At 40.1% G+C, this 12,719-nt stretch overlaps 1 protein-coding gene across 2 annotated transcripts in view; it reads left to right on the forward strand.

Moving 5' to 3' along the window:
- Positions 1-12,719, forward strand: part of LOC129779232 (zinc finger protein 704-like) — a 156,802-nt gene that overhangs the window by 101,543 nt on the left and 42,540 nt on the right. For both annotated transcript variants that reach the window (XM_055786591.1, XM_055786592.1), the window contains one exon: positions 1,958-2,253. In XM_055786591.1, coding sequence (XP_055642566.1) covers positions 1,958-2,253 — 296 coding nt within the window. The remainder of the gene's footprint in view (positions 1-1,957; positions 2,254-12,719) is intronic.

A 12,719-nucleotide genomic window follows, 5' to 3' on the forward strand; every position in this document is an offset into this window, starting at 1 on the left:
ACTCTGCCTGCCTCTCAAGACCTTGCAAGTTGGATCCTTTTTTCGATTTGGAATTGGAATCCCGAATAATATTATTGATTCTGATAGAGAATTAGTTGTGTATCAGTCAAAAGTTCCATAGTGTTCCATAATTCATCCAAGTTTTGTTTCGTAACTGGCTCTATTTTTTCATTTCTGCACAAATGCGATGATATTTTTTGATACAAAAAAGCGCAAACACAACACAACAACACAACAAACAACACTCTCTTCGTTTGGTTTTTCATAGTTATATTTAAGAACTCCGAAGCAGCTTGGGATTTAACAATACAGACTTACAATTTCACTTTTATCTCGTTTAATGTAAGTTATTCAATTTCAAAAGACAGGAATGATTTTTTTTCAAAACGCTTGGGTTTTCAACAGAACAACATCGAAAAATTGTGCATATATGGTGCACAGAACCTCGATTGTCACTTAGAAAGTTAGAGAAAAAAGAAGGTGTAAAAAGAAAGGTTTGAAGGCCGTGTGAACAGTGATCAGAAAGTTCGCTAATAAGTCTATGCTGAACCTCATGACGAACGTGCGCCAGCTTGCATACAATACATACAATTTACCTTTTTTGTTTGATGTTTACCAAAAATTGGGTGCGTCCATACTTTCTGGGATAGTCTTTGTTCCTCGTTTTATTTTTTTTTTTTTTGACGTGGGACTACGTCTAACCGGAGTATATGGGGGGTAAAATAAAAACCTAAACACAGTACATGCAGGAAAAAATGAAAGATTCCGAATGCTTATAATTCGAACATTTCTTACTGGATCGAAAAGATGTTTGCCTCAATTGAAAGGGAATATTTTCACGCTTCTATCGCAATTAATAAAATGTTGTTTTTCATTAGACAAACAATTGAATATGTAATATGTTAAGCGTTATCTAAACGCCATAACTGCCTCGTTTTGATTGGCCCGATTTGCGGATTCCCCAACACAGTCATCAAAACCAAGCAGCCTTGGGGAAATCTGCATTCCAAATACATGAAAGTATGGGGACTTTTGTTCTCACCGAAATGTGTTCCCTAACACAGACTTTAAATCCAAGAATCGTAGGGAAATTGACTTGCAAATACATGTAAGTCGGGGGCATTTTTGTTCCGGCTGAAATGTGTTTCCTCAACACAGACTTCAGAACCAAGGTGCTTGAGACGTACATATCAAAATCGAAACTGAGTGCTTGAAGTTCATCGAATCAAGCAAATTTGCGGTTCGAGAAGTACGTACACTTAAGAGATGCAAACTTCAGAGGGAAATGTAAAATAAAATAATCGTTTGATAATTTTCCGTTCACATATTTTGCTCTAAGCATGATACCAAACGTAAAAGGACTGTCATTAAATTTACTTGTAACGATAAACATAATATATCACAATTCATGAATTGACCTTACATGGCATTATACAATCTTTTTACTCACAAAGCAAATATATTGAATTTAATTGAATTTCATTCAATCAAAAATTTAATCAATACAAACAAATGATTGCTTAGCTAAGGTAGTCCCACGTCAACCTTGTGGTTATATCATAGATATAACCCACCCATTTTTGTTCAGTCGAACATAGAAGAAACACAATGAAATATGTGAGGTACATTCGATAGGTGTGTTGTATTTGTGCTGGTCTTTGTCGAAATGTACTCGTAAAGATATTCCACTCATGATCAAACTTTCTTCTCTATAATTTCAAGGGAAACAATTGGCCATTTCTATTAGAAGTATACTATTGCATCCAATCTAACTCAACAAGTGCCCTCTCAAAAAGTTGGTTCGATGTCGAAACTAGTGTTGAAAACTTCGAATCATCATGATCATGGGTGTTGAGTAAAATAAGCGCCTAGACTAGACCAACATAATCGATACCACAGTTTGTCTGTGTTAATTCTCAGAAATCTAAGTATCCTCCCATGCTTCTCAATTTTTCAGGCTGGGAGACCATCCTGGGCACTAGCCCCGGTAGCAGCAGCACTTCGTGGAGCACCGGCTCGGCCTCACCGCCGCTCAGCGATGACGAACGTTCCAATCTGCTGAACAAGAAAAACAACGGCCACGGTGACTGCACGGGCAATAACAATGACGTCGCCATCGCCGACCACAACAACACTGCCACCAACGGTACCACCAACGAAATTGTGATTCGCGGCATACGGACTACATCACTCTCCAACGACGAAGGCATCGGAATGGAATACGAGGAAATTAAGACGAAACCGAAGCGAAGGGTAAGTTTGTTTGAAACTATTGCTTGTTTTCTACTCGATTCAAGTTGTGTATTCGTATGCAATGCATATCCATAGCTTCCATAGAAAAAAAACCAAAGAAAGTGGGGTATACAACTGTTCTCTAGCCAGAATTTCCGAAATGGTATGATATGAACCATGTCTGGGGAATATGGTGGACTCCCCAGTTAACACTTTCCAGATATATCTTGACAGTTCCATGAACATGTAGTATGAGGTTGTCATGCTGTAAAATTATCTTGTGTCTATTCTCCCATTCCGGTCGTTTTTTCCTCAGAACTCTGTTCAACGTGTTAATTGTTGGCGGTAACATTCACCAGTAATAATTTCAGACGGCAGGTACTTTCAAAAAATCTAACGCACGAGGCTCTCAAATTCCAAACAATAACCAAATCACACAGTGCTATCCATTGTTTATATTATTAGTTTGTGTTCGTAAGCGATGAATGACTTGGGCATGTCGTCGGGCATGGAAGCGATAAATGGCATAGACACAATCGATTCAAACCAGAAAACGAAACTCGTTCGTTGTGACAGGTACAACACAACATCAATGTTGTTCATCCTTGAATGAACGCATAAATTTATTTATTTTTTGCATGCGATTCGATTTTACACCTCATCAGCCTTCGAACTCGCGCAGTGTTTCTGTGGGGTTTTTTTTCGTGTAAACGCTGCAATTGAACAGTTTCCGCGGTTCAATTACCATATACATATGCCGCCCACTACTACTACTCTAAAATCTAAGCCACTAACCAAAACCCTGGTGAGTAGTGAGTACTCGGGGCACAAAGTGCTGGTGTTAGTAGATTGGTACCCCGCTATCAGCCTCCAAGTATACCAGCTACTAACTAACAAACCACTCCACTACCCGATGATTCTCGCGCTCTCTCGGTGGCGCTCCACCACCGGGGCAACCCGCTGCTACCAGCGTCCGCGTTGCGATCGCAGTTCACGCCAGCTGGAGAGCACTTCGCTACGCTGCGCTGAATCTCGCGTTTGTTTTTATTGTTGCTGCTGGCCCGTATGTGCAACGCCGCCACCAGAGCCAAGCGGGGCGAATCATATGATCGGAGCGTGTGTAGGTTGTCTGAAAGTCGTCGGGCCCGAGACTTCAGTCATTAAAATTTGACAGTGCGGTGCAGCTGTGTGTGCAGTAGCAGTAGCCCGGATTGTATTTTTTGTTCGTTCTTCTTTTGTTTGCTTCACTTCTCGGCGGTGTCACGGTGTTTTTGTTTTGTTTTGTTTGTTTGATGGTTGTGTACAGTGCGCACTCCTCTTGTTTGTCTATTTGGTACGAAACTGCATCTTTCGGAGGTTTGCTTTCCTGGATTTCAAGGATAACCGGAACAGCAGCAGCTCGATCGTGGTGATACCGGTCAGTTGTGAGAGTGAGCGGGAGAGCAAAAGAGATTTCATGTAGCCTGTGAAGCCGGGCTGCCGGAGAGAAGTTGTAAGTACCTTGCGAAGATTTCTCGCTCTTTCTGGGTTTGAGGTTATGGATGATGACGTCGATCTTCGCGTGCGACGCAACAGCTTCATTGGTAAGCTCCAACGGGATGCAGTTTGTTTTGAAAGCTTCGCTGTGTGGGGAGTAAGGTGGGTTGATGGTCACGTCAATGGCGGCAAGCCTATTGGCATTGCGGTATAAGTGGTGGGGGCCGTACAAAGTCCAACAATAAATGCGCTACAATAATTGTGTGCAGTAGATTAGGTAATGAGCTCTCGTATGGTATTCGTAAACAAGAAGAAACAAAAAGCAACAAGAACCACAACATCAGTTGAGGGGGTGGGATTGAAATACCGCCTTAGCTTTGTTTAGCTGACAGATCAGCCTACCCCAAAGGGTTGTGTCTGTGGTGGTGAAGGTGGTATCCGTGGTTTTAATACAAACACAAACACACATTTTCAAGACTTGTGTTGTTATTGATGTTGTTATTTTGTTTAACATGCAAACTGCAGCAAGCTTCTTCTCGTCGTTCGCTTCATTATTATCGTTCTTATTATTATGCATAGCTGCAATCGGCACCAGCAGCAATTATTACACAAGAACCTTGAAACGAAACCAAGTCGCTGTCGCACATTGCGGCCGCTTACGGCAGCTTCAGTAGTAGAATATGTAGAATGTTATGATATAAAACCGCAACACTGCGGCACTGTTCCAGCTACACACAGGATTCTCAGGTACGCCTGGGGAGGGGTCGGTTCGTGGATAAAATAATAAGGATTTTTGTTCCACATTTTGTTACCCAGAACCAGCTTCAGAATGCATCATTGTGACATAGCATTTCGCGTGTACTCTTATTTCAAAGATACCTTTTCTATTGTGCTAGTGCGTATACTACCACAATTAAAATACACAGTCAGTAGAACTGTTAGTAGAACGTAAATGTCTGATCCTCAAAATTAAAACTCTTCCCTCCAAAGTAGTCCCACGGGCACGATGCGCTTACCATGTATTTACTCATAAATATGAAACCAGAAATTGTCAACAATGGTCTCTAACTATCAATGTAATCCTCATCTTAATGCATTACTGGCAACACTGCTCTGTTTTTTATGGTTCTCGGAATAAAACGCTGCAGAAAACGACTGCAACAGTAACCACCACCTAGAAAAAGGGTAATAGGCTAGAAATATTGTGGCGAGGTATCGTATTTGAAAAAAAAATTAACCGGGTAAACGTATCGTCCCGGGCAAACGTAATGCCCCGGGCAGACGTATGCCGTCCGACGCTTGCTAAAGCTCGGATATTGCTAAAGGATCGTATCCTATGTTTCAAACTAACCGGGCAGTCAGTGGATCCCAGGTTTGCGCGCGAGACACCGCCGCTTCCGACGGCGGGTCGGCGGTGGACTCGGATCGCGTCATCTTGGCGGCGTGGGCCGCCTCGATTTCTTATCTTCGACTTCGTTCCCATTACATTGACCTCAGAATAAATTTCGTAAAACGAATACGAGAGAATAAATTTCTAATAGCAATGTGATATTTCTAGCCTACTACACTTTCTCTAAGTGGTAGTTTCTGTTTCACTTGTTTACTGCTGCGATTTATTCCGGTCACTCAAAACAAAACATGATCGCATCGAATGATTGTCGAAGCTTACGGTGAACATGCGCTTGGAAAATCGTAGTGCTTTGAGTGCTTCAAAACAATTAAAAACTGTGATTTTGATCAAGATAGTTTAAAACTTCCGAAAAAGTTCAAGTACAGTGAACTGCATGAACATTTACACGAAGATGACATTCAAGCGCAACGAAAACTCGCGTATCAATTGAATATGACTCAAGAAGTCGGTATCTATACGGTTGAAGTTCATAGGAGAGATCCAGAATATCGGAGAAAGTGTTCTTTTGATTGCTGTCTTTCAAAACCGAAAAACCACACGTGGAATACTGCTCGCCAGGTACAAAAGGAAATCATCTCCCCATCGCATTGTGATTGGCAATGATATGTGGATTTATTTCTAGAATCCTAAGCGTCAAAATTTTGGGTTCACCAGGGAAGCTATCAACATCGGATACACGGCCAGGCTGCTATGGACGGAAGGCAATGCTTTGTGTCTCATGGGATCTGAAGGGTTTGATATATTATGAGCTATTCAAACTTGACGAACCTGTTGAGTACTTGAGTACAGAAGTTGAGTACTTCTTTCACTAACGGCTTAATCATCAGACTAGGATCCTTCGGACTACCAACTATTTGCATCTCTGGGACACGCATCTGCTAAGCAGCCCTTCAATGGTTTGCTTCTAAAGAGGAACAGTTCTTTTGGCGTGAAATCCACTAAATTTCCAGAGAGATAGGATGAATGTATAGCTATTGGTGGGAGACCTTCATATTAAATAGAATGTTTCAATTAAATGCAATAAAATTATGTTTGCTTCGAAACAACGGGCCCAAACTCGTACACCAATCTCTCAATGACTTGTCTAAGGCCCAAATCCTCATGCAAAAATGCTCAGATCCAAATGATCTATTCTGGTGGGCTCAGCTATCTTCCGGGTCGTCAGTCGGTTGACGATTTTGGGTCGAAGATTCTCATCAATAAAGTTCCAGTGGTCGATAAGCTAGGGCTTGCGAAGATCCAATTTGATTCAGAAGGAATATAAAATAAAAAGATTGATGTTCCGAGGATGCCGCATAAGCTGGTCGAACGGGGAATCCCAGGACCTCAATCCGATCGAGAACTTGTGGTCGATTTTTGATCAGCAAGTCGACAAAAGTGATGTTACCAACAAGGACAAGCTTTTCGAAGCTATCAATCCTATGGGAGAGAATTGTTGGAGACCATCACAAAAACATGGTTGAAACCATGTCACTTGCAAGCGACCAATGATACAAAAGGGGGCATACCGAGTACCAAACTCTATGTGCATAGTTTTGACGAATCTTTGCTTTTTGAGATTTTTTTTTCTGTCACTTGAGAAATGGAGATTAACGATAATTTTTTTGTAATGAAATGATTAAATCGGGGTATTTTATTTTTGTTCAGTTAAACGAAAACCATTGGAAACAACACATTTTTTCCAAAACACCAATGTTCTAGCACTGTAAATAAGAAAGTTATCAAAATAAAAGTATCGAAGAACAACATGAGCACTTTGTTGACAACGTCTTTCAGTAAGGGTGCCAAATCAGTAAACGTCACGTTTTCATGAAATAAAGTTAACTTTTATAACTGTTTTTGCTGCAAACAGACTTCCTCGATTGACACATCAAACGAATCAGAATTCTAAGATTTGTTTGATATGCTATACATTACAATCCACTCGTGTTGAAGTCGATAAAAACTAGAAGTAATTCCATTTTCCCATATATTTGTTCTGCTCATTTGTGTGCTTACCTACCCGTACCGTCAATATGGTGCAACTTATGTATTCGCGATATTATAGGCAATGAAGGGAATATTTGCTAGGGTATAAATAGTGGATCTCTGCTGAGGCAAATTTTCAGTCTCGTTCTATACTCGAAGCCACGAATATCGCTTGTTCTAGGCCTTCGTCAGCTCACCAAGAATATAAATGTCGTTCTGAAATTCTGTGTGTGTGATTTGGTTTCGCATACCAGTAGCAAAACTCTCTCCACCGAAGATGAAAACTACGCTAATCGAGGACAGTAATAAAGAAAGCCGTCGTTAAGGTTTTGCTCCACACCCTTATTTGGGAAATTATCATGCTAGACAGTCGTCGGCTCCAAGAAAATAAATATCGTTCTGGAATTTTGTAAGTGATTTGGTGTCGTTTGCCAGTAGCAAAATCTCAACGTCACTCAAAATTATTGATATGCCAGTAGCAAAATCTCAACTTCACTCAAAATTATTGATATTTCTTCCCAAAAAATACGCTCTCTGTAATTACTTGTCATTCTTTCTGGGGCAAGCATAAAAAAAGTTTGTTGACGGAGTTTGAAATAACAAATTTCACTCTATATAATATGTGATTTTCGAAGATATGTTATTTTTTGTATTCGAGTAAATCAAAATTGAGTTTTTGGGTGAAAACCCATCAATAACTTTGAGGAGGATTAGGATATTGACAAATTCTACATCGCAAAATGTTGGTAATGATAAGCTCTGAAAGTTAGAGTAAAAAAACTGTTATGTTCATGGTTACCCTAATGCAATTTAGTTAAAAAACAACTTTGTGGCAGATATTTATTCTTTAGACAAAAAGTGCCTTCGACAATGTTATTACATATGATAGAGCGCTCATTTTTATGTTATCAAAAATAGGGTAGCCAAAACTGTCGATGAAATAAAAAATCTAACCTTTATATCTTTGTAGATAGAGATAAACATAGTTCGACAATGTTGTAGCCCCGATTATTATAAAAAACTTTGTAGAACAAAGCTTCTTTCTATCTTTCAATATAATCGATTTAACGCTTTTTTCCTAAGATGCATTAGAGTGACCATGAAAAAGCGAGTTTTTGCTCTAACTTTAATATTTCAAACTCTACTGTCTGCATACGACTTTTAGAGCTTATCAAGACCAACATTTTTCGATGCAGAACTTGTTAATATCTTAATCCTACTCAAAGTTATTGATGGTTTTTTACTCAAAAACTCATTATTTCAATTTTTTAATTTACACAAACACGAAAAAAACATAGTTTTCAAAATCACACATCATGGTGAACTATGTTCTTACAAATGCCGCCAATAAACTTTGTTTATGTTTGCCCCAGAAAGAATGACGAGCAATTGCAGAGAGCGTATTTTTTCAGGAAGAAATATCAATAACTTTGAGTGAAGTTGAGATATTGACAAGTTCTGCATCACAAAACATTTGTATTAGTAAGCTCCAAAAGTCTTTCGAAGGCGGTTTGTATGGAGAATTTGAAATATAAAAGGTAAAGTATAAAAACCATTTTTTCATGGTGACCCTAACGCAACTTAGAAAAAAGGCGCTATATCGGTTATTTCAAGAGATAGAAACAAACTTTGTTCTACAAAGATGTCTCAAATAACTGGGACTACAACATTGTCGAGCTATGTTTACCCTTATCTATAAAGATAAGAATGTTAGATTTTTTATTTCTTCGACAATTTTGGTCATATGTAACAACTTTGTCGAAGACAGTTTTTGTTTAGAGAATAACCGTCGAGCTCTAAATGCTAATTTCCACTTAAGTGCATCTCATGGACCATTGTACATTGGCAGCGAAAATTTCGGTCAGATTTGGCAGTGATACAACGCTTCCTGCTGATCCCACCAAATGCAAAACGTTATCTTTGAACCGTCGGTACTCAATATTGGTTGCGATGTTGATAGTTGTCTTGAGTTTGCCCATCATATCTTGCGCTTGGGATTATAGTTATAGATTTATTTTTAATCGCCAGTCACAATACATCACACAAAACTCATGCAAGCAAACGGTGATATTGAATCGACTGTGAATAGTTCTCCAAGACAATTCATGTGGTACTCATTTTCCTTCTTATTGGATTTTTCCCATGGCGTGTAAACGTTTGGAAACTGCCTCAGTTCATTGCTGTCATGATCATAGTTTGTCATTGTCATTAAAACCACTTCTTTTGGATTGTAACATGTTGTATGTGTTGAGTTTGATAATCGATGAAGTTCTACCACTATTTTACTTGAAAACCCGATAACTGTTGCATCTCTTTAGCAGTGATCTTGAATTCTTTATCTTGTTGAAAACATACCTTCTCGGGTTATCCCATTCAGCACAATACTACATAACATCTTCCACATGTTCCAAGATGTTATGTTGTATATATATTTTGTCCAATACTGTAAATTCTTCGCAAGCTAGAAACTTTACTCTCTGCAGGTCCAAAACAGAAATAAGTGAAAATATTGAAATATTGACACGCAACCGGGATGCAACGAGCACTGCAAATACATGAACAAAAGTCATTATAAGCCACAACAAGTTCGCAAAAAAACATGCTCGTCCCAGTCGAAAAAACATACAAATAGTGCATGTATTGCTTGTACGAACCCTTTCCTTCCAATCAAATGCTGTTCACGGCAGCTCCGACTGAGTTGCACAATGACTTGGTTTTGTTGCTCTAAATTTTCCTTCTATATTTTTTTTCCGCTAGCTCTGTACATACAGCGCCACTTCAGCGGATTGCAAGGATTGCCTTCGCAAGCCGATGCCACTAAGCTACAAATGGCTTCATTACAACAAGCCGCCGCCGCCGCTCAGCTGCGTTGCGCCGAGGCAGCCATATTGACTAGCTACTCCATCGGAGAGCCGCCGTATGCACTGCGACGATGACTTTCGAATTCGTATTGTGTGTGGTGCCACCGTGCACTCGCTGTTGAGTAGCTTCCAAAGTGGGGTTGCCTATTTTTGCGCAGCTGAAATGATCGCAAAAACGAAGCCGACTACTTGCTATCTGAGTTGAAACAAGCAAGTGCAAAAAAAATACAAATGCACCAACTCATTCCTATTCAACCTGAATAATGACGATTATTGCAGGCGATAATGATGAACGATAAATAGACACTTTTTTTTGTTAGACTTTGTTAGTTTCGTTGGCAATCAACACTATCTGTAATATGAAATAGGAAGGCAAGTGAGATCGAGCCGACGATGCAATCATGGCAGTCTCTCTAACACAACGCGGAAGCAGGAAAGGAATGTTTCTCGCGTTTCGCATGCTTTTGCTTGCCTTTGATTTATCGCCCGGCCAATGATGCCGATCTTTGAAGGTGAATACAATGCGAATTTGCCCCCGTGTTCGGTTGATATTCATCAATTCATGAATTATTTTTTCGAACAGTTTAGAATCACCATCCGTCTCCATTAAAAATCGGTACCGGGAATATGTAACGGTGCGCCTCCACAGTTTCACGTTCGAAGGGCAGCCACAATCAATAGCTTTGCAACAACTTTGTGTCAATCGGTTATGCAATACAAGCCGGCCGGGGCGTGGAAGCTTAACATTTTCATTTTTATTTCCAACAAAAAATCGATCGACCAATGCTAAATTCTCCGGACCGCACACTGCAACTTCCGTCGCACACAGGGACAAGGAAAACTACACACACACCCACAAACACCGCTGCAAAATGCTGACCTTGACTCAAGCCATGGACGCGCGCACACGCTCCCGGGATGCAGTAGCTGCAGCTACGATAGCCACGGCGGCGGCGGCGACGGCAAGTGGCCACACGCGGATACGGTGCAGTGCGAGAGCGGAATGAAGGTCACACGTGTAGCTGTTTTTTTTGCAATCGTATTGCACTGATGCACCCGAAGTCATTGACAATGATGATGATGATGACGATGGCGGTGCTAGAAGTTGCCGTTTTATGCCATCAGTAGAGCGTGGAAAATGCGAAAGCAGAACTGAAAGCGATCGGTTCCCACACAAAACATCGCTTCGTTGCTTCTGACGGCTGATGTTTTTCTAGTGTTCTGTTTGCCACTAGAAGATGACGATGATGATGAGTGGAGCTGATTCCGCAAAATCAAAGTTTCCATCACAAATAAGGAATCAATTGAAGTGGAAGTTATGCACTGTTTGTGCTGTGAAGGGATGATTTCGATGTTTGTGGATTTGAGGGATAGCCTTTTTTTCCACCCTAAAGATTATGTTTCAAGAGATTTGCTAAGGTAGTTAAAAGTTTAATTCAAAAGATTTCAGCGAGTTGGAAGTTCAAATACATGTAAATCTCTGAACAGTTAAAAGCGAAAGATCCGATGACACCAACGACGACGGTCTGACGGTCAGCTCAGCACATAAGGGCTCGAACTAGTCACACAGATCAAGTCACTTGCAAGAAGGTCGCTCGTCGTGCCACATCGTGACATGACCACTCGAAACCCACATGAATCACGGCATAACTTTGTAACCTAGACTGTACGATGTTCAAACAATACTCAGGTTCTTGTGCAGAACTTGTGCATATTGTCAGAGTAATCGAAGTAAGTTCGGTTTCAATACCAACGAAACGAACAATTCCGCGGATAAATCTGATAGAAATTGGTACGAAGGTTTGCAACTGTAACAGTCCATCCAAATTGAACTTTTTTCGCCGGAAAGTACAACATTTCTCCATTCTAGTTTCCATTCCATGTATTGCCGGGCGAAAATGAAATGGTTCTGCTTATGGGTGGCGGTCAGTTTCGGCTTCCCTTGAGGTTTCTTTCACATGATGTTTGGTGACTCATTCAAGATGCGCGCAATATGCCTCTTCGTTACTAGAACAACCGACTCTGCCTTAATGTATGAGCAGGACATCGTTTCCTGGTTGCTACGTGTCTTATTCGACCTTTAAGACACAAAGTAACTTTGGTGTTCCCATTTGTTGGTCGTTATATCCCATATTTCTGGCACTATTTAAAGAAATTCCGTACCACTTTCTCAGATCGACCAATTTTTGTTACGATCGAGCGATTATAAAACTTTTGTTCACCGAATGTCTTTATTATTTTCCGCCCCTCTTCCGTCAATAGAATACCTTTCGCTATTCCTTTAAATTATACGTTAAACACTAATCTGACCAACTTTTTACGTTGCACATCTAATATTTATCTTGTAATTCAACATTTAACATTTAACATTAAACATTCTCAATTATTTTTTTAAAAACTCAGATAAAGGCTTGGTGGTTATGCAAAAACTCGATTTTTAAGCCCTGCGGCTAAACGTGTGTCTCGGGAAAAAACGACGTTTGAATGTTTATATCCACCGATGACGCCTTATGTGTGTGTGTGTGTGTGCGTGTGATTGTGACGCACGTCCTTTCAATTAAAGTGACTTAAATATACCATCACTACAGCAAATAAGTATCCCGATAAAAAGAACATTCCTAGTTGTTTTGTAAGTGTTTCAAGTTTTTTTTCAAGTGCGGCTAAACGAATGTTTATCACTGTATAAGAACTACCTACCGGAAATAATGGTATGTAAATTGAATGGAACGGTCGACTCGATCCCTTTAACTACCAGACCGAGCAAATTTTCA

Source organism: Toxorhynchites rutilus, chromosome 3 (genome assembly GCF_029784135.1).
Source record: "Toxorhynchites rutilus septentrionalis strain SRP chromosome 3, ASM2978413v1, whole genome shotgun sequence".
Lineage (NCBI taxonomy): Eukaryota > Metazoa > Arthropoda > Insecta > Diptera > Culicidae > Toxorhynchites > Toxorhynchites rutilus.